Consider the following 23,241-nt stretch of genomic DNA (forward strand, 5'->3'; position numbering starts at 1 on the left):
GAAACTAACACACCATTGTAAATCAACTATACTTAAATATAAAAAAGCAATTGTTTAAAGATAGTTGTTTAAAGACATCTTGATCCCTTCAAAGTCGGTTTGGGAATAAATAGCTATTGCTACATTATTGTTAGGACAATGCTAACTTTGAAAAACATGTCTACTTTTGCCGGTACTTTAGCCACTTCCTCTGTCTCATTGGAGGAAAGTCAACAATGGCCTCTGTCAAGAAAGCAACTGAGAAGCGGCATAACCCAGTGCAAAGCATCTATAGAAAAATCCAAGCCATCCAAAAGAGAGAAGAGAGTACAAGTTCCATCCAACAGATTATCAAATACCAATCTAGCAGGTTTGACAGTCCACAGACTAACCCCAAGAGAGACTTTGAAGAGGTACTGAAGAAAATGACGACTGCTCCCATTCCTCTGCCCGACCCTCGCTCCTCAAGTCCTGAGGAAGTTGGTGCCTTTACTTCGCATCCTCAACGAGTGTCTCCAAGAACCCCATCCATCTCTCATCTCAGCTCTCCTGAGAACGCAACATATTCTCTTATCCTCACAAGTTCGGAAAACATCTCAAGGCCTAGATCACAGAGCTCCCAGAATTACACATCTTTGATACCGCAGATCAGAAAAAGGGAACTCTTCTCTAACAAGGATTTGAAAATCTGTTGTAGTGAAAATGATTTTAGTGCCTTAACACTTGACTTTGATTCCACCTCTAATCAGAGCTCTGAACTTTTTACTCCTCAGGATTCAGTGGTGAAAAAATTATCTCTGGATGAAGAGGGTAAATATTCATCTTTTAATATTTGTTCTTCTGATAAAGCCTTGAGCATATCACATGAGAATACCTGAACTAAAATGAAATACCAGTGTACATTATCGAAACTTGGAGGGAAGCATCCATCTTTCCCTTAAAATTGTTTTTTCCTCTCTTAAAAAACTCTTATATGTGAAATATAAGTATTTTCTATGCTTTCAATTATAAACCTGATAGAAATTCTAGATTGTATTTACAATCATAATCATTGGCATTTCTCTGCTGACCTGAAAACAAACTTTCTCCTGGGCAAATTAGAATGTCATGATGGGAATACATAGATACAGGGGAGCTAAAATTCATATAGTTCCAACATGCCTTGCTGAAAACTACCATTTTAGCATTTCGTGTGTGTGTGAGAGTAAAACATGTAAGAAAATGTAGAGCCAATAAAGTAGACCAGGGGAGAGTGTAAATTTTGGAGGCCAATTTCAATGAAATTTTGGAATTCTATTTAGGGGATTGCTTACAGAGTCCCATATATGATAGGCCCTGAAAAACAAAACAATGTAAAATGGCACATTTTCTGTAGAGCTAGTCTTTACGTTCTCTCTATTTTTCCTTAAAATATTTCTATTTGTGCTACACTATTTGCTTTTTCATAGAGTGCTTCTAACATTACAGGGCAGTAAAGCTCATTTCCCTCTTCTTCATCTCTCCTTTTATTCTACCTTTATAAAACTTATAAGGAAAGAAAAATGAATAATCAGAGACCCTTCAAGACCACTTTTTCTGCTTGATCTATTCAAGTTAAGTAACCAGTATTGTGGACTGCTCTTTATTTAAATATGTTTTCTTTGTTAAAATTAAAACAAAAAAATTAGCAATTAAGCATATTAGCACAGAAAAGCATCTGGATATACAAACTTTTTCTTCTACTAGGGTGGAAACAAGGAGCTGATGATGTCAAGGAAGAAGTAACCTATAGCAATAACAGGACCTGTGAAGAGGAGTTGCTTACAAGTATTTTTAATGCATGTGACACCAAATGCAGAGGTCAGTCGAAAATTATCTGCTCAAATGTTCGGTGGTACTCATCAAGTCATTGTACTTTCTCTTGCGAGAGAAAGGGAAATGGCTTATGTGTGGTGCTCTGTGTATCTGTGTCTACACACGTAGTGGGTACAACCTAATTTGGGAGGAAGGGTGGCTGTCTAGATGTTGATTAATTTCTGTGTACCTGTTTTGCATATTTTACCAGTGTCTTGAATGATCTTATTGAGCTTATCAACTGATTTACCAGCTGCAATCATTGACTGGAACTACTTGCCTCTCATAGTTGTTGCCTCACAAGAAATATATACTTCATACGTATGAAACCGCTACACAAATTTAGCTCAAATTTTTGAGTTAATTTTAGATTTTCAGTTCTGTTTTTCTTAGAGATGTGTTCTTTAAAAAATTTCCGCAAGTAATTTTTAGCATGTAAATGGCTCGTGATCACTGTAATAAAATTAATAATATATAGAAAAGAAGGGAAAAAAACTCATCAGTAATCCTGTTTCCCTGAGTAAGCATTGTTAATGATTTGTTGTATAAACTTCCACAAATTCCTTGGTCAATATGGTTTTGTTTTATTTGGATTAAAACTTTTTTATTATAGAACATTACAAACATATACAGGAATAAAGAGGTGTAACCCTTATAATGTCATAAATAGTGTCATAAATAATGATGTCTCGTTTCTAGCCCCACCCACTTTCCTCTCCTCCACTCTGGATTAGTTTGAGACAAATCCAAGACATCATATTATTTCACCTGTAAATATTTCAGTACGTTCAAAAGATAAAGACTTATTTCAGACACAAATATACAATGTCATTTTTATGACTAAAAAGGTGACATACTTTCTTAATATCAAATATCTTATCAGCATTTGTTTTCTCATTTGTATGAGAAATTTATTTTTTCTTAAACAGTTTAATTGTTCAAATCAATATCCAAGAAAAGTTTGTTCATTGTTATTGGTCGTCTAGCTTATCTCTATGTTCCCTTCCTATTCTCTCTTTTTTGTATTTTAAGTTATTTGTTAATGAAACTGGTTCTTTTATCTCATAGTTTCCCCCAGTCTGAATTTTGGTGATTGTGTGGTCTTAGAAACACAACCTGTTTCTTTGTCCCCTGCATTTAGAAGTTTGATCAGATAAAATTTTGTATCTTTTTTGGGCAAGATTCCGCATAGACGGTGTATATAGTTTTATCAGAAGACAAAACTATTTGAGGATGAAGGCCTAGATTTATTCTTTCATTAGGTGTTGTGAAAGGTGATAGTCTATTATTCCTTCCTATTTTATCAGCTGGAATATCTATAAAAAGAAACTCTACCCTGCCTAGCAAATATTTGACTGTGGCTGAGTCTTGTTTCCCAAAGGAAAGGCAGGATAAAAGCTTGATTGTGCTTCTGATTGAGAGTAAATTGCAGATATTGTGCCTTTTTACTCCTAAGTACATCAGTGTGTATTTCCTACAAAGAAGGACATTTGCTTGCATGACCACAGAATGATTGTCAAAATTAGGATATTTAACCTTGATACAATATTATTATCTAATTTAAAAGTCTATATTCAAATTTTGTCAATTTTCCCAATAATATTCTTTATAGATTTTTTGTTTCCATGTCCAGGATCGAATTCAATTGTCACATCTCTTTAGTCTCCTTAAATCTGGAGGAGTTCCTCGATTCCTTGTCTTTTATGACCTTGAAATTTTTCAAGAATATATGCCAGTTACTTTGTAGAACATCTGATATTTCCTCTTGATTATTCAGGTTATACATTTTTGCAGGCACACTACGGAAGTGATGTTATGTTCTTCTCTGTACAATATATCAGGATTTTTAACTTTGATCACTTGATTAGTGTGGTGTCTGCCAAATATCCCTATTGTAAAGTTACTATTTTTCCTTTATAATGTCTATAAAAAATCAATCAGTCGATCTAAGAAAGAAATGGAAAATTTTATTCGAGGCAAATTGAGGATTATAACTCAGGAACAGCCTTTCAGAAAGCTCTGAGAACTGTTCTGCTTGTTAAAGGTCAAAGCACATTTTGAGACAGAGGGCTGTACGTTAAATGACATATTATTGACAGTCTACACAATCCAGATCTAAGCATACAAAGCGAGTAGTGGTTCATGGGTCATCGTGGCTCCTTACAAGATTAAGAAGGAAGGTTATGTCCTAACGATTTGTCTTGCTGATGCTCAGAGAATGTTGCTCTTTATGGTTGAGCAGGTATTTCTGCTGATGGGGATGTTTGAGATGCATAATGTAGATACACAATGCACAGTAGAGGGGAGAGAGGAGGCCAAAGAGCAGAGAAAATATTTTATGTTTAAATTTCCCTTGACTTGCCTTAGAATATGAATTTTTATTTCATCAGTAATTAATAAATAATTTATGGGAAGATACTTTGAATCTATGTAAACATCCTGTTCCTCATCAAACTTTCACTCACTAGTTTTAGCATCTGTGATATTATGATTTATTATAAGTAGTCTTTGGTCTTTGTCCCATTTTTGGCACAGAGCTCCTAAAACCATTAGAATTTCCTAAGTGATGAGAGTAGTAAAGGTGCCTTTTTTCTGTTAATGAAATGACTTTTGGACCCTACCTTAGGATGAGGGCTAGTTGCCAGTGGAGCCAATCATGTGATTAGGTGGTTGGAACTTTCAGTCCCACTCCCCAGACCTCCAGGGAGGGGAGAGGGGATGGAGATTGAGTTTCATCACCAATGGCCAATGATCTAATCAATCATGCCTATGTAATGAAGCCACCATAAAAAACCAAAAGGAGAGGTTTGGAAAACTTCCATGTGGAGATTTGGAAAGTGTGGCATGCTGGGCAGAGCACGGAAGCTCCATGCCCTTTCCCCATACCTTGCCCTGTATATCTCTTCCATCTGGCTGTTCCTGAGTTATATCCTTGTATAATAAACTGGTGATATAGTAAGTAAAAAATTTCTTTGAGTTCTGTGAGTTGCTCTAGCAAATTAATGGAACACAAAGAGGAGTCATGGGAACCTCCAATCTATAGCTGGTCCATCAGAAGCACAGGTGACAACCCTGCCTTGAATTGGTGTCTACAGGGGGTGGGGGCAGTTTTGTAAGACTGAGACATTAACCTGTGGCTCTGACACTATCACCACACAGGTAGTGTCAGAATTGGGTTGAGTTGTAGAACACCTAGTGTCTTGAGAATTGCTTGGATGTGTGTATGTTGTGGGGTGGGGTAGGGGGTAGGTGGAAGAACCCTACACATTGGAATTGGTGATCAGAAACATAGCATCTATTGATATTTCTTGCCTAAATCAATTCTTACCATGGTGGTTGCCAAATAGAAAATTTTCAATTTACAATATTCTTTCTATATTTTTTACTTGTCAATCTATCATCAGGGTTTTACCATTTCTCTAATTAAGTGAATTAATATCACTATGAATTTCTGGATTCTTCTTAATTCAATATATATGATCTGTTACTCTCATTATGTATTTTGATGCTCAAATTGTCCCAGAGTTGGCCGGCAAGATATTCTTTAAGCGGGCTCCTATGTCTGTTTGCATTGTCCCCATCTTTCTTTGAGCATCTCATTACTTCCTGGAGCAACCAGGTGTCCCAGGTACTAATACTTTTGAGACATCCCCATCCTTTTTAGTAGCTTCCTTGTTTTCCCTAGTATTATAAAAGTCTTTAGGCTTATCTCATACATTTCCTGCCCCAAACTTGGAATCAGTTATTTCTTCAAGGATCCATGGTTCCTTTTAATGGGAAATAATATATAGAGACCACAATCTGGAGGCAGGGGATGGTGGTTGTTTCTAGGCATTTTCAGTGGGCAGACCTAAGAAGTACTTAAAAATTTTGAAGATATATTGCATTATGAGTTCATAGTCTTCCTTCTAAAGCAAATTCAGGACTATAACGTTTTTACTCATCTCATATTCTGTATGCCCTTTTTCAACAACAGAAAATCTTGGTTCTCAATGACACCAGTATAAATGTTCCTTTGCTTTCTTCTACAATACATACACAATGGTTTCAGATGAGCAGTACCCAAACTACTTATGTTGTTTCCTGTTGCTGAATTATGACAAACTTGGTGGCTTGAAACAACACACATTTACTACCTCACAATTTCTGTGAATCAGGAATTCACACATGGTTGACATGGGTCCTCTGTTAAGGAACTCACTCACAAGGCTGCAATCAAGATGTTGGCCAGGGCAGCTGTCTCATCTGTGGCTCGACTGGGGAATGACCTGTTTTAGGTGGCAGAATTTAGTTTCTTGCAGTTGTATACTCAGGGCTTCAGAGTCTTGCTGCTGTCAGCTGGACAGTTTCTTACTAATTGGACCTCTAAACATAGGTAGTCCATAATATGGCAGTTTGCCTCTTCAAAGCCAGCAAGGGAATGACTCCAGCAAGATAGGCACTGTGATCTTATGTAACTTAATCATGCAATTATATACATGTAATCCTGTCTCCTTTGCCATATTCTACTGGTTAGAAGCAAGTTCCAGGTCATGCCCACACTCAAGGGAGGAGACTACACAGGAGTAAACATTAGGAGGCAGGGATCATAAAGGGGCACCCTGGAGTCTGTCCACCTCACCACCACAATGGTTTAAGGCCTGTTTTTGGTCATTCTTTCTCCTTAAGCTATATACAACAAGTTCCCTAAGTATGTATGGGAATGTTCCCAGACTTGCTTTATAATCTGCTTTTGCTCACTTAATAATTTTGAGTACTTGTCTGGGTCAACAAATTTGCTTTATATACTGTACTTTTGGGGGATGTAACATAGTATATTTAAACAATATGTCTCAATTGGATATTTTTTTCTCTATTATGAACAGCACCATAATGATCCATAATGAACATTCTCATAGCAAAACATTTGCCTATACTCTTAATTATATTGGTAGGATGAATGGGACTTATTTATTCCCCAAAAGCCTCTCTGTTTGGACAGAATTTAAGGAACTATTTCCCTGAAGAAAATAAGGAAACTCCACCGAAGGGAGATGGGAGGTGTGTTAGAAACAGAACCAATGTGTGTGTGTGTGTGTGCGCGCGCGTGCACGCGCGCACTTGTGTAATGTACATAAAGAGATTTATTGTAAAGAATTGACTCACAGGATTATGGAAGCAGACACGTTCGAAGATCTGCAGGGTGAGTGAGCAAGCTGGAGACCTGGAGAGCTGATGATGGTTTAGTCCCAGTCAGCGTCCAAAGACCTGAGAACCAGGAGAGAACCTGTCCAAAGGTCGACAGGCTGAAAACTGAGGAGGAGCTGATGTTTTTGTTTGAGTCCAAAGTCAGGAAAAAAGACAAGTCCCGGTTCCAAGGCAGTCATGCAGGAAGAACGCTCTCTCACTTGGGGAAGGGTCTGCCATTTTGTTCTATGCAGGCCCACACACGTTAGGGAGGGCAGTCTGTGTTACTAAGTCTACCAGTTTAAATGTTAACCACATTCAAAAACACCCTGACAGAAGCAACCAGAATAATGTTGGATCAAATATCTGGGCACTCCGTGGCCCCGTTAAGTTGACGCATTGCAAAACCATCACAGAAGACCTTTCGAGTTTTGAGGTATATGATACAGGTTCCAGAGTTTTAGTGGAGGAAAATGAGATATAGGTATTCTTTTTGACTCTCCAACTCTACTGCAAACAGGAATAAAAATCATCTCTCTAAATAATTATTAATAATTTTATTTCCATTTCTTCCTGTCACAGCCAAATGACATTTTCCATTAAAGTAATACTCTCTTTAAAGTTGTTCAGTCTCCTTTACAACTCTCCCCTCCTTCTAATTATGACTGGACTTATTCTATATATATACCAGGGTCTCTGCTTACCTCCTGGGGGAAGAATCTTCACTTCCGTATCTACCCTATCAACCTTCTACTTCCTTTTCCTTCTCCCCTTCAAGCAGCTAGCCTAAGTCAGGACTTAGTTCAAAGATGTGTCTTATGCTTAAGGAAGATTGGTGTGTTAATAACTAACAGAGTCTGTTTGACTTTAATTTCTGAATGTGATAGTAGGACTGACTGTGTCTAAGAATGACTTTTCTACCCCTCCCCCCAAATAAAAGTCAGACCACTTACTGGAGGCTGAAATTTCATCTAGGGCAGAGGAAACCCTTCCTTCACCGAATGTTTTTTAAGAAAAGAATGGGAGACAAAAATAGTGGCATTTTGATCCTTCCCACAAGTGATTATTGAATACATAGATCGTTCTTATTTAGATCTCACAACAACTCTGTGTAGTAGGCATCATCTCACAGACAAGGACACTGAGGCTCAAAGAGATTGAGTGATTTTCCCAGAGCCACACAGCTGACACAGTCCAGAGCCAAGATCTGACCCTAGTCTGTTAGACTCCAACCCAAGGCCAGTGCTCTTTTTACTCTGTGATACCAACTCAGCAGTACTGCGAAGGTTATAAGGCACGTTTAGGTTCCCAAGAGACCTAAAAGAGTTAAGTGCCTCATTTTAAAAAAATAATCTTTCCCCACCTTTTATAACCAACTTGGCTTTTTTCTTCCTAAGGCTCAGTCAGAGTTACCAAAGTAATAGATTACTTGAGACAGACAACTAGACAAGGTTCTGAAGATGGTAGCCTTGAGGAGCTGTGGAACATGCTCGATCCTGAAAAGAGAGACATGCATGTGAATCTGGAAACCTTCCAGGCCATCATGAGAGAATGGATAGCTCACTGCAGAAACAAATGGTAATCATCGTCCCAGCAGGATGGTGTTTTCGGGTTCTGTTTTAACAATTGCTTACAATGAATGCTAATCACTGTTTTCTGCACTGATGGAAATACTGTAATCTGGTGCTTCTCACATTTGAGCATGCACTGGAATCACCTAAATGATATTGTACCTGATTGTTGGGTACCTCTGCCATGATCAAGTAGGTCTGGGGTTAAGCCTGATAATTTGCATTTCTAGCATGTTTCCAGGTGACACTGATACTGATGGGGGGAGTTGGTGGGGGGTGATGGGCACACTTTGAGAACCTATTATGTTAATTATGATAACATTCATTTATTGTGATTAGGAGCAGCACATATTATTACGTTCTTCTGGCATAGGAGTCAAGCAAGTTATTGGTACTGACCACCAAGTCACCAAATGCATTTAAATTCAGCATGACCTCCCTTTTAAGGTCAGTGGGGAGATGTAGTCAGTGAGTGTAATTTAGAAGCCTAGAATATAGGGAGGCTGAAAGGAAAAGGAAAGGATGGTGAAGCTGAAAAAAGGAGAAGGAGAATGGTACCCATGAGATCAGGTGCCCTGGGCGGATACTGGGGAAGCATCATCTTCTTTCACGGGAAGCCTAATCCTTTGGCTTTTACTCAGCCACCAATCTCCAGCTACCAGCTGATACGTACTAGGGGTTTTCTTAAAGAATGCTTTAAGCCCAAACGGTGGCAAAGCTTGCTAGATTTCGGGGTTAGATGCGGGGTTAGGATGTGTATGTTGCAGGAAGGGGGACCCGTTCCGGGGCCTGAGAGTGGACTCTTGTCTAACAGTCAGAAATGACTTGTCCAAGGAGACACAAGTGCTGACAAAGCAAGAGACTTAATTGGGAAGCGGTGCCCAGGTGGAGTGCAGCAGGGTAAGGGAACCCAGGAGGACTGCTCTGCCACGTGGCTCGCAGTCTCGGGTTTTGCGGTAATGGGGTTAGTTTCCGGGTTGTCTCTGACCCATCATTCTGACTCAGGGTCCTCCCTGGTGGCGTGCGCATCCCTCTGCCAAGATGGATTCCAGCGTGCGGGTTTCTGGGAGGTTGGCAGGACATAGAGTCTCTTCCTTCCTCTTTTTGGCGCCTCCCACATTCTCCCGGTTAGTTTTCTGCGGTAGCACTGTGGGTTTTTTTTTTTTTTTTTTTTGGCTGTGTTGGGTTTTTCGTTGCTGCACACGGGCTTTCTCTAGTTGCGGCGAGCAGGGGCTACTCTTCGTTGCGGTGCGTGGGCTTCTCGTTGAGGTGGCTTCTCTTGTTGCGGAGCACGGGCTCTAGGCGCGCGGGCTTCAGTAGTTGTGGCTCATGGGCTCTAGAGCGCAGGCTCAGTAGCTGTGGTGCACGGGCTTAGTTGCTCCGTGGCATGTGGGATCTTCCCAGATCAGGGCTCGAACCCGTGTCCCCTGCATTGGCAGGAGGATTCTTAACCGCTGCGCCCCCAGGGAAGCCCAGTACTGTGTTCTTTTTTTTTTTTTTTTTTTTGCCGTACGCGGGCCTCTCACTGTTGTGGCCTCTCCCGTTGCGGAGCACAGGCTCCGGACGCGCAGGCTCAGCGGCCATGGCTCACGGGCCTAGCCGCTCTGCGGCATGTGGGATCTTCCCAGACCGGGGCACGAACCCGTGTCCCCTGCATCGGCAGGCGGACTCTCAGCCACTGCGCCACCAGGAAAGCCGCCAGTACTGTGTTCTTTATCGGTACCTCCTGTTGTGAGACAATTCATGCAAGTGGTTATCATCATGCCTGGCCAAGTCAGGCGGTTTTGGTCAATGGTTTCCTAATATATAATGACTTAAAAAATGTGACTGAGATGTTGTTTGCTATACACGAGTTAATTGTGAAGGCAAGATAAATCTATATAAAAATATCTAATCTTACTAGTAATCAAAGAAATGCAAATAAAGAGAACATATCATTTTTGCCCATCAGGTTAACAAAGATTTAGAAGAATGACTCTATCCCATGTTATCAGGGCAGGTGGAGAAATAGGACCTCTCATACTTTGTTGGTAATAGTGTAAGTTGGCACAGTTTTTCACGGGCAATTTAGGAATGTGTATCAAACCCTTAAAAATATGTAATGTGGTCAAATAATGTAACTTCGGGAAAAACAACCAATCATATGCTCTATATATGCAGAATGTTGTTTATCATAGTGATAAATATAAGCAATGTAAATATTTAAAAGCAGATATTTGGACAAATGACTTACAGTACTTCCACACACTAGAATCCTAATTAGTCACTCAAAATTATAATTAGATAAATATTTGACAAGAGAAATATTCATATGTATTTATTTCAAACAATCGGCTATAGATCTGTATATGTAGTACGATCCCTAATTTGTCAAGAAATAAAAATATGCACAGAAAAGTTGGGAGGAATATACTCCAAAATGATTCTCTCTGCATGATGATCTTAAGTTTGTGTCCTCTTTTCTTATGAATTTTCTATTCTTACTAAAATATTTATGTTTGATTGTGTAATAAAAATATCAATAATTCATTTATAAAGTGGAATGAGGGCTAAAGAGAAAACTTATTTTTATAACAAATATAAAGGAAAAGAAAAAACATGGGAGATATAAATACAAAATATAAGAAAGAAACTCAGAAATGGTGATGGATGTAGATCTAGGAATAGTAAGAGTGATATCTGAGTTATTCTCTCAGTCATCTTCTGACAGACATCTCACACTGAAATGCAACGGGATGTAAGTACAAATTTAGTGGCTTTTTTAGCTGCTCCAGAGAGGTAATCTAAGGGTTTGGCATTTAGAAAGATTAAGTGACAAAACTAAAATCATAGTATAAAGACTCTTGGAAAAGAAATGGTTGAAATTTTAATATGTTTATTTTGGGGGTTAGAGCTAGCACTGGTGTCCTGGATAGAGGCTTGTGAAGAGGGTTCCCCAAATTTCAGGTGTGAAATATTCCGAAGTACAGTTAGTCTAGGTTCAACTTGGTTTTTCATGAGAAAGAACACCATCAGTGTATCCCAAAGTATTAGTTGTTCGTGTCTTTTCCTTCCCAATTCTTTAAGGCCCAAGGTCTTGCTACCTCTACAAGTGTCCACTTATCCCTTTAAACTACATCAACTTCCTGACCCACTGAGACCTCCCATCCCCTAAGCACAGCTGCTGTACGTCAACACCTACCTACTTCGGTGCGCACATTTTCTTTTCATGTTAGATTAAAAGTTTATGGAAGGTGGAGATACGCCTTAGGTTTCTTTTCTATGACCGTATTTAAGCACAGTGTTGGGTTCCAAGTAGTTGCTGAATGAATAGATGGCTTTAAAATTCAGAAAGAAAGACCTGAATAAGAAAGTACAGAACACATCTGAAAAATTAGCTAAGCTTTGGTTTGGCAAAGCATCCTAGCTCATTGGTTTTGTGTTTTGGTTACAGGGAAGGAGTGAATAGTGGATCAAGCAGCAGAACGGGTAATTCTGCTTTGGAACAGGACGACATAAAGTCAGGTGGAGCAAGTATGAATGGATCTCTTTGGGATTGTTCTGCCACTTTCTTGTGGTTTGGAGAAATGGATTTTTCATAAACCTCCCTTATATGTGTTTCAGTTAAGATGACCACAGATATAACAGATTCTTTATCACGGAGCTTTGAGGCTTTGGGTGGAGACATGTTTAAAGGAGTCTTGTAAGCATTCTTACTTACAGTGCTTTCTTAAGTGCCTCAAGTTTTCTTATTTGTTTCATAGATTTATGTATTTTATTTACAGTAAAGTCACTTAGCTCTTCTTGTGTGTGGTAGGGCTAACATAATTTACTTTTAACTTTTACCTATTCTATCCCAGTTGCATTAGAAGTAGTTTCACTAGGAACACAAATTATGGAAGATTAGTATGACATAAATTAACATTTTCTCACTCATGAAACGCTTCTCCTTCTTTGACTGCTTGTGTTTTCCATGGAAAACAAATTCCATTTGAAGTAGAATTATGACATTGACCTTAAGCTCTTTGGGGGATTACTTTTAAAGCACTTCTTTAATAGATACTTGTAGATGTGAATGAGAAAAGCTGTTTTCTGCTAAATGTGAGTTTTAGATATTAAGGGGAGGTGACTCTGTCCTTCCTTATTATCATTATTATTATTTTGCCACACACCACACGGCATGTGGCATGTGGGATCTTAGTTCCCAGACCAGGGATTGAACCCATGCCCACTGCATTGGATGCATGGAGTCTTAACCATTGGACCTGTCCTTGCTTATTTTATCTTTGCCACTTCAGGTTTATCCATGCAAAAATGGTGGAGTAGGACCCATGTAGCCAATCTGTGCTAAACTCTAAGAAAATATGGCAAAGAGGAAGAGAAGGCCTGGGACTCCATGAAACACACAGTCCTGACTCTCACAGGGTTGATGATCAAATGTCAGGGGCAAGAGAGACATCCACAAACATTAACAAGCTGTAGAAAATTATAGGAAAGATGAGTACTAAATTGTGAGCTTCAGGCTACAATTCTAAGACTCTAGGAATTGTTTCCTAGGTAAAGGCCTATTCAAGCCTGCCAAGATTCCTGACTGAAAGAGTACAGTGTCAGTTTATTTCAGGACTTTCCATGACCCAGGCAGAAATAGGAACTCTTCAGTGTAGACAGAGGCAGGTGTTGGGAGCAAAGTGGAAAAGGAAGAAATAAAAGCTGTAGAAGTCGACTTCACAAGTGGCAGATGCTAAGTATCTGGGAATTTTGGAAAAATCTTTGATGCTCTTGTAATAAGTTCTTGAATAAATACTGTGTAAATAAACTACACGTATGAGGATGAATGAAGATAAAGTAGAAAATCTCATGGGAATATTTAAGCCTGTTTGGGCTTAACCATTCGCCTTCCTTTGATAGGAAGGGATTAGAGATGTTGAAGATTATTCTCATTCATTCTTTCACCTGCAGAGAGATGCCTGATTTGATTACCTGTGTAGCAGACCTGCATTTCAACAAGCAGAAATTGGAGGAGGAAAATAATAAGCTTAAATTGGCATTAGAAAGCTTGGAAGACGCTAACAGCCAGTTATCAGAGGACTGTACTGAATTGCGCCTTCAGTTAAAAAGGTGAGCCATGATAGGGTTACTGTGTGCTGGGGGCTTTCAGTTCTTTTTCCTTTTAAAAAAAATATATATCTGTTTCTTATTGAGATATAATTCACATAGCAGAAAATTCACCCTTTTAAGGTATGCAATTAATTCAGTGGTTTTTAGTATATTCACAAGGTTGTACAGCCATCACCATGATTTAATTCCAGAATATTTTCATCACACCAAAAAGAAATCCCATGCTGATTAGCTGTCACCCTCCATTTCCCCCTCCTCTCAGTGTCTGGCAACCACTAATCTACTTTCTATCTCTCTGGATTTGCCTGTTCTGGGCATTTTCATAAAAATGGAATCATACAGTATGTGACCTTTGTGTCTCGCTTCTTTCACTTAGCATCATATTTCCAAAGCTCATCCATGTTGTAGCATATGTCACTGCTTCATTCCTTTTTATGGCTGAATAATATTCCATTGTATGGATATACCTCAGTTTGGACACTTGGTTTATTTCCACTTTTTGACTCTTATAAATAGTACTGCTATGAACATTTGTGTACAAGTTTTTATGTGGACATACGTTTTCAGTTCTCTTGGGCATATACCTAGGAGTGGAATTGCTGGGTAGTAACCTATACTTAGCATTGTGAGGAACTGCCAAACTGTTTTCCAAAGCAGCTGCACTATTTTACTTTCCCACCAGTAAGGTTTGTTAGTTCTTTCCTAGCAATGATGTTCTCTATGTCATTCAATCTCTGTGTAAGACCAGTATGCCTAAGGATCAAGCGTGAATCCATCCCAACAGCCTGTGGTTCGGTAGAACTCTTACTCTATGCAAAGTCCCATGCTAAGTATTATGAGAGATATATTGATGAGTCATGTTTAAAATGTACCCTAGAAGGATGATAAGAATTTCATGATCTTAGCTTAAGATAGGGGGATAATGGACCTTGGAGACATACCAGATAAAGTGTCAGACACTGGTAAAATAGGTTGCTGGGAGATGCTTGAGCATCAGGAAACAAGCAACATGGTTCTCACAAAGTATGTGTGTACAGATGTTGTAGGTCTAAAATTCTGAACAGAAAAGTTCTAAGTTAACTTGAAAAGACAGTAAAGCATTCTGACCATGAACTCTTACCCTCATAATTTTTGACCAGCCTCCAAACCAATCTATAAAATTAAAAAAATATATATGCTAACCTTGGGCTTCCCTGGTGGCGCAGTGGTTGAGAGTCCGCCTGCCAATGCAGGGGACACGGGTTCGTGTCCCGGTCTGGGAGGATCCCACATGCCGCAGGGCGGCTGGGCCCGTGGGCCGTGGCCGCTGAGCCTGCGCAGCCGGAGCCTGCGCATCCGGAGCCTGTACTCCGCAACGGGAGAGGCCACGACAGTGAGAGACCTGCATACCACACACACACACACACACACACACACACACAAATATATATATATATATATATATATATATATACGCTAACCTCAAGCTCTCTCCATTCCATAATTGGCTCATTTATTATTTATTTGAAATATAATAATTCAAAGTTTCTTTAAAAAAGCAAACAAAGTATGCTTTGGGTGAATGTGCCAGACAGGGCTTTTGGTTGCAAGCACTAGAAGCTGACTCTGGTTAACTTAAGCAGTGAAGACACGTCTTGAAGGGAATTGGGTAACTTGCAGGATGGACAGAAAGGCTAGAGAATCTGGATGGACAGCGGGAATGCCAGTGTCTACAGAATTAAGGCTCCTCTTTTCTACCCCCCCAATTCTCCCCCCACCCCACAGTCCTTCAGGAAGAGCCTGTTTCCTGTCGGCACTCCCAGCCTATTTTTGATATCATGCTCTTGTCCCATCATGGTATAATTTGCCTTCTGTGTTAATGTGTCCTCGTTAATGGGAGGAACCGTGTCTTATTTATCCTGGTTGCCCCAGCGCTTAGTAGAATGTCTGCCATAGAAGAGCAGTGCCTTCCTTCCAGTTGCCTACAAACCAGAAATCTCTGTCTCCTTTTACTTCCTCAGACTTCACTTCTACATCAAATAGCAAGTCCTATTAATTTACCCACTTCATGTCTCGCAGTTAGATTTACTTCCTTCCGTTCCCATAGCTGCCACTTAGTTCAGGTCAGCATCACCTTTTACCTGGGTCACTGCAGCAGCCTCCTGGTTAGGTTTCCCGCCTTTTCCAAAGCTTGTGCCACCCCAGCAGGCAGGTTCCCCCTAACTGCCAGTCTGACCACATCATACCCCTGCTTTAACCACTTCAATGCATTCCTTTCACACTCAGGGTAAAATCCAAAGTCCTTCATCTGGTTTGCAAACCCCTTCATGATGGGGCCTCTGATGCCTCGTCTCTACCTCCCATTTTCCCCTCTATGCTCAGCAATGTCCGACTGCTTGCAGTCCCTCAGTGAGCTTCTGTTCTCTCCCCCTCTGTCCCCCTCCCCTTCCTCCTTCTCATTATCTGAGCCATCTTCCTTTTATAGTGTCTACAGAACTTGGGTTCACTCCAGCCTTGGTTCTTATTATACTGTAATAGCCATTATGATTGTCTGTCTACCTTACTAGACTATAAATTCCAGGAGAGCAGAGTTCTTATGATTGGATTCATCTTTATCTTATTCAATGCCTATTAGAATGAATGGCATGGAGTTGGAGCTCAATAAATATTGGTTGAATGATCAATGTAATTTCTTAGTAAGGAAAAAATTATACCTTCTTCAAGACCCTGCTCAGAAAACAGTTTATAATCTTTTGGGAGTACAAATAGGTAATTCCATGATATAGATTACCATAATACATTTAATAGGTTTTCCTTTGTTGGACATTTAGTTTCTTTCCAATGCTTTGTTATTGTAAACGATGTTGCAGTTTTAAACCTTTTAAATAAAATATATCATATAGAGACTATCTGTAACTACTTGTTTGTTTAGTTGTCACCTCCTTCACTAGTATGTAACCTCTCTAAGGTTACACCATGTGTCTTTTGTCCAACATCATGGGTCCTCTTGCAAGGTACAGCACCTGATCATGATATTATTCAATAACTGTGGGATTGCATTAACTAATATTACATCTTATTAGTAGCAGAAAAGAACCGTGTGATTCAGCCAGTGATGGATTTCAAAGGGAGTCTCCAAATCTCTATCTTCAGGAATATGTTTGTTTCCTTCTAGCCTTTTCCCCCCACCATGCTCCACCCAAATCCCTTCCTTTTCCAAGGACTGTGGAAGATCTTGAGTATGTTTTTTTTTTTTTTTTTTTTTTTTTTTTTACTGTTGTTGGCATCTGGTTTGAGTTTTCAGTGGTTTTCAACTTGGGTTTAAAAATAGTCCGTGGCTTTACTTAGTATTTTTGACGGTTATATTTGAGGTTTTGCTCATTGCCTTCTCTCCCCACCCCACAGTGCCCACCAGGCTATTATGAGAACAAATCTGTTAAAAGAAGAACTGGAGGAACTGAAAATTAGTATGAACGCTTCAGAAGAGCAGAAGACCATGATTGTAGCCCAGAACAAACAATTAGTAAGTCATCCAAGCACTTTGAAATGGACCTATATTAATAGTTTATATAACTAAAATCCAAGAGGGTTTATTTGGAAACAAAAATCAGCAATCAGTAGACTGGTGAATGAATTGGTAACACCTTAGAAAAGTAAAGGCAGGTAGGATAAAAAACTGTGTTTTCCTTTTCAACCAGGATTAAAATTCTTTACAAATTAGTCATATTTGCAATGATTTGTGAAGATCTAGAATGCCTTCTGAAGTTAATAGGTGAATTCATAAATATCTGACACTAAAAACCACTTACATTTTCCAAAAAAATTTTCTCTGTCAAACTTTCACCTTTTTCTCGGGTTTTTTTTTTTTTTAAATCCATTTCCTCAGCACGTAGAGATTAGTAATTAGTTCCATTAATCAGTCCTTATGCTAAAGAAGCACAGGCTTGTAATTTTTAGAGCAAAACATTATTTAGACTAAGCTTTAATTCAACTACCAGAGAAGTAATTATTTTTATTGGGAATGTTAAACTATTATCTAGAGCTTTAGTAATAATCTTCAAAATCCTTCCAGCAGTATTTGCACATTGCTAACCATGGTGGGGGGGTCAGCTGAAAGTCATTCAGACTCATTTATTTTTAGGTCTAAGTCATCAGAAGACTTGGATTCCAGGCCTGTGTCTTTCACTCGTAACTTCCTACAACCAACACAACTTAGCTTAGCGTTTGCCTCAACAGTAAAATTTGGGGACTGGACTCATTGAGTGTCAGGTGACTGCAAGTCTCTGTGAATGCATTACAGCAAAGACTCATTCTGGGACCACTGAGGAGCTTCTATGTGGAAGCCATGTAGAGCAATGATCAAGAGCCCACCCTTGGGTGTCAGGCAGTGAGCATCCAAGTCCCGACTCTGAGGGCTATCTAACTTTAGGCAAACCACGTAACGTCTTTAAGCCTCAGTGTTCCCCTGTGCAAAGTGGACATGGCAATACTGCCTACTTTAAGGCTGAGAGGATTAAATGAGTTAATACATGTAAAGCAGTCAATGTCCTCTTTCCTCCTGGGGCTAGATGTTAGCTGCTACTAAAGTGCAGAGTCCTAGATATACAGTCCAAATCCTTTGCACTTTTACAATTCAATGTTTTACAATTTCAAAAGAATTTTTAATGTTTCCTCTCATGGGTCCTCAAGGAGATTCTGTGAGGTAGAAACAGAAGCTGCTATTCTTCATTTTAAAAAATTAATAGAGTTATAGCTAAAGTTTAGAAATGTTTTGATTACTCAAAGTCCATTGTCTAATAAAATGGTAGAGTGATAACTGAACTCAGGTCTTCTGATTCCAACTGTGTGGTGTGTATGTTCCTTCCTTCTTGTACCAATGACATCCTAGCCTGAGATGGCCTCCCTTTTATTTTTATGTTATAAAGGTAGTACCTGTTCACTCTGTAAAAATAAGAAAATATATATTAGCAAAGAAAAAATAAAATCCCACAAAATCTTTACCCTACCCTATCCACAAGATTTACTGTTAACATTTTGGTGTATATCCTGTCCTAGAATATGTTTTCTTCTGATGGTTCTGAATTTAGGGCTCCTAATTATAAAATGATTTTTGATGTTCCTATGTTCTGGTAATGTTGAATCTAAGAATATCCGCAGCTTCAAATAGAAAGCTAGTACTCTTTGATTTCAAGGTGCTGTTTAAATAGATGAGTTCACACTATCTGTCATAAGCAGATGGCAGTAAAGTAGCAGGGGAAAAATCCACGCTGTTTTCTTTTGTTTTGTGTCTTTCCTTTCCTGTCATAGTTAGATTGAGTCAAGAAGAGTGACTTCTCACTGATCCCAAGAAACCGAAGCCAAAGGCTTAACCCCGTATTGAGAATATTTTAGACTAGGATTATTTATGATATGTCAATGCCATATTTAAGGTTGATAAAAAGAAACAATGTTGATAGCCCTGGAAGTAAATATTTGGTATTTTCATAAATTTCTCAAATACTTTAAAATTATTTTTCTCTTAATAAATCAGGAGGCAGAAAACCGGGCTCTGATTCTTAAGATTCAGATTCTCCAAGAAGAGGTAGGTTGCAAGTGTTAAAAGGGCGCAGATAAGCATATGGAAATCATACAATCATGGGCCCTGACCCTGGGTTAAATATAAATCATGTGAATTTCAGGCTCCTGTGGACCAAATACCAGGTAGCTTTGTCAAATGAGAAGTGAGGAAGAGTAGACAGGGTTTTCCTTTATGGAGAGAAGTATGTTATACCTTTGTAATCATCCATGGAAGAAATGGGATTTAAGAGATTCAGACTTAAGATGAACTGAAATTAACCCATCTAAAAAATATACAAATCAAGAAGGAAAGTATAGACATTATCTAATAATTTTCTATTATTATTCCACAAAGCTGGATGGAAAAGGTCTTTGAGTCTAAGACCCAGATCTTAAATTCACTGACAGTCTAACCTTGGAAAAGCCATTTATCTTTTGAGGGATTAATAATACCCATTCCCTACAGCTATTTTAAAGATTAAGATAATGCATGTGAAGCCATTTGGTTAACCATAAATACCTCATATATATTAGGAAATACTAGTAAAATTGCTAAAAAAAAATTCTATGCAATATATATTTTTAAGCAACAGAATTAAAACATTGAAAGAACAGGTAGCAAAGCTACCAGAAAGTTACTATTTTGGAGGAAAATTCTCTATAGGTACCTTTTGAAAGTTAATCATTATGTACGGTTTTTTGTTTGGGTTTTATATAAGTTTATTAGATGTATTTATTAAGCTGTGGTGAACAGTCTGATGAGTTATCCAATTTATGGCCCAAGTGGACATTAAAAAAATTCATAGTAGAAAGGAAAGGAACAACTAAAGATTGGAAAGAAACCCTATGTTAGATTCAGACATGTTACAGCTACAAGGCCAGGTTTCCATGAAACTAATGCTTTACAGTTAAGCTCCCAATGTAAGATATTTTTGTCCTCATATTTAAGATGATTGACTATCATCAAAGAACTGTACTATACCAATTTAGAATTGGGATAGAAGGAAGGAGACTTAGAACCCTTCATCATGAGATAGCATTACAATTATTGATTTATATTAGAAAAGGCTTATAGGTGTCACTAAGATTCCTTTAGGAAGTAAAAATCTGATGTAATGTGAAGAGTAATGGCACAATGGTTCGGGTAATTATTCCCTTACGTTTATTCGTTTGTTTATTATACACACATTCATTGGGAGATAGACTCTATTCTAGGTGTTAAGGATACACACTTAAACAAAATAGCCCATGTGAAACTAGCATGTTAGATGGTGATTAGTGCCATAGAGAAAAGAAGAGCAGAAAACAGAGTTGTGGGGAGTGCAATTTAAACTAGGGTGGTTAGGAAAAGTAGAACTGTGAAGTGAATCATGCGGTTAAAAACTAGAGGTTAAAACCTAGGAGGTTCGGGCTTCCCTGGTGGCGCAGTGGTTGAGAGTCCGCCTGCCGATGCAGGGGACACAGGTTCGTGCCCCGGTCCGGGAAGATCCCACATGCCGCGGAGCGGCTGGGCCCGTGAGCCATGGCTGCTGAGCGTGCGCGTCCGGAGCCTGTGCTCCGCAACGGGAGAGGCCACAACAGTGAGAGGCCCGCGTACTGCAGAAGAAAAAAAAAAAGAAAATAGTAAGAAGTAGGGGAGAGCCAAGGGAATTGGAGGGGTGTGGAAGAGAGAGATTGTAACGATTGACCATGGAAGAATTTAAGCTGAGTCAAGAGGGAACGGAGCTCATGGGAAGGTGGAAGGATAATGAGAACGTAGTAGGATCAATGGATTGTAGGCTCCAGTGGGGATTGAAGGTTTGTTGATGCACAAAGAAGTAACCTGGAAAGACAAGAAATGGTGGTTGAAGAGTGAGATGCTTGCAGTTAAGATAATGGAGGGATCCCAGTTGCTGGTAATTACAAGTTTGAAGGTGTGACTAGGGAGTGAGTGCTCGAGGTGAGATGGAAAATAAGAAGGGATTGCTGGGAGTATTCCTGGCAGATCACCTTAAAAAGATTGTGTTATTTTTGGACAAAGTCTAAAGTTCTGTCCCTTAGTTTAAAATGGATTACAATGTCAATGATGAAAATACTACTTCCTAAAAAACACTTAGTGATTTCCTTTTATTTTTTTGGTCTGAATCTAAGAATACTATCTTATTTTACATTAGAATGCTAAGAACATTATGGATATGTATAAATTGGAAAAGAAGATTGAGGAATTGTCTAAAACTGAGAAACAGCATCAAGTAAGCACTTCTCAAATACTGGTAAAATATTTTCTTTCATCAAACTAATATTACTTTTTGAAGTTGTATGTGACTCATTGACCCAATAACCTTTCGTTATAAGTTTTGAAATTTGTACTGCTCTAGCTGTCTGAGTTATATAAAAGGCAGTTTCTGTTTTTCAATGTAGCAGCTTTACTGATATATAATACACATGCCATTAAATTCACCCACTTAAAGCATATGAGTCAGTGGTTTTTAGTATATTCAGAATTATGCAACCATCACTAAAACCAATTTTAAAATACTTTTATCGTCCAAAAAGAAATCCCTTTAGCAGTCACTCCCCATTCCTCCCCAACCCCAGACGACCACTAATCTGCTTTCTATCTCCATGGATTTACTGATTCTGGACATTTCATATAAATGGAATCGTATACATTATATGGTCTTTTGTGATTGGCTTCTTTCACTGAACATAATGTTTTCAAAGTTCATTCATGTAGGAGCATATATCATTACTTTATTTCCTTTTAAGGCTGAATAATATTCCACTGTATGGATATAGCACATTTTGTTTATCCATTCATCAGTTGCTGGACATTCGGGCTGTTCCTACTTTTTTACTATTATGAGTAATGCTGCTATGAATATTTATGTACAAGTTTTTGTGTGGACATATATTTTAATTTCTCTTGAGTATATACCTATGAGTGGAATTACTGTATCATATGATAACTCTGTGTTTAACATTTTGAGGAACTGCCGGACTTTTCCCAAAATGACTGCGCTGTTTTACATTTCCACCAGCTGTGTATGAGGGTTCACATTTCTCCACATCCTTGCCACCCCTTGTTATTATTTATATTTTTTATTATAGTGACAATTTCTAATTTAACAGTATCTGATTTTGCAAATCCCTAAGTTAGGGAAGATTTTAGCTATTGTACCTTCTTAATGCAGAAAATGAGGAGAGATGGGGGAAAAATCTGTCTTGATTTTTTAATTCAATTCTATTGCCTTAAGGAATGATATCTTCCAAAAATGATTTTTATCTATATTACATCTAGAAAGTCTATATTTTGTATATTTTTGTTTTATCTGTAATACATTGTTATCAGGAAACAGAAGACAACTGTTATTAAATTCAAGAATTTGTGTCACGCTTATTCTCATCTCTAATGGTTTATTTGAACAATATTTTTTGTTGTATGTGTTTGAAATGATGATGTACTTAAATTTCATATCTATATGTGGAATTCTCAATTTTCTTAGCAGACACCCCAATTCCATGTGGGTATGTACATATACATATATTATAGCAGTTATAATTTAGAGATTAAAACTGATTTTATTCTAGGAATGACTGTTTTGGAAAACACAACTGTCATAAACTAGTGAAAAGAACCAGAAGACATGGTTTCAAATCCTGTCTTCTCGACTTAAAAGCTTTGTAACCACAAGCAAGTAGTTAACTTCTCTAAATCTCAATTTTCTCATCTATTAAATGGATATGATAGTTTCTACCTCATCCACAAGCTTGTTGGAAACTCAAATGAGATGATTATGTGAAGATACCTTTAGAACTATAAAGGGATATCAAATATATATGATTATGATGATGATGGTTCTACTTCTGACTATGCTGATTATTTTTCCAGGTTTTCCATTCAATCAATATACATTTTTATCAATTACATCCTATTTAGAAGCCTATGCCAACAAGCCTGCTTTTGGTTTGAATAAACTGATATATCCTTAATATTCACTTTGCTAAAAGAAATCCTGAACACTTTTAAACTATGTTTTTAAAAGAGGAAGAGCTTTCTATATGTCCATATGGACTCTGT

General features: G+C 38.4%; 1 protein-coding gene across 1 annotated transcript in view; it reads left to right on the plus strand.

Moving 5' to 3' along the window:
* Positions 1-215: 215 nt before the first annotated feature.
* LOC308625705 (inositol 1,4,5-triphosphate receptor associated 2-like) overlaps positions 216-23,241 on the plus strand; it is a gene marked incomplete at both ends in the record, with an annotated part of 43,523 nt that continues 20,497 nt past the window's right edge. The window contains 10 exons of the mRNA XM_081250208.1: positions 216-789; positions 1,705-1,818; positions 8,376-8,556; positions 11,983-12,062; positions 12,153-12,231; positions 13,488-13,646; positions 15,912-16,034; positions 17,031-17,148; positions 19,156-19,206; positions 21,335-21,412. Coding sequence (XP_081106334.1) covers positions 216-789; positions 1,705-1,818; positions 8,376-8,556; positions 11,983-12,062; positions 12,153-12,231; positions 13,488-13,646; positions 15,912-16,034; positions 17,031-17,148; positions 19,156-19,206; positions 21,335-21,412 — 1,557 coding nt within the window. The remainder of the gene's footprint in view (positions 790-1,704; positions 1,819-8,375; positions 8,557-11,982; positions 12,063-12,152; positions 12,232-13,487; positions 13,647-15,911; positions 16,035-17,030; positions 17,149-19,155; positions 19,207-21,334; positions 21,413-23,241) is intronic.

This window comes from Mesoplodon bidens (genome assembly GCF_964165515.1).
Source record: "Mesoplodon bidens genome assembly, chromosome: 11".
NCBI lineage: Eukaryota > Metazoa > Chordata > Mammalia > Artiodactyla > Ziphiidae > Mesoplodon > Mesoplodon bidens.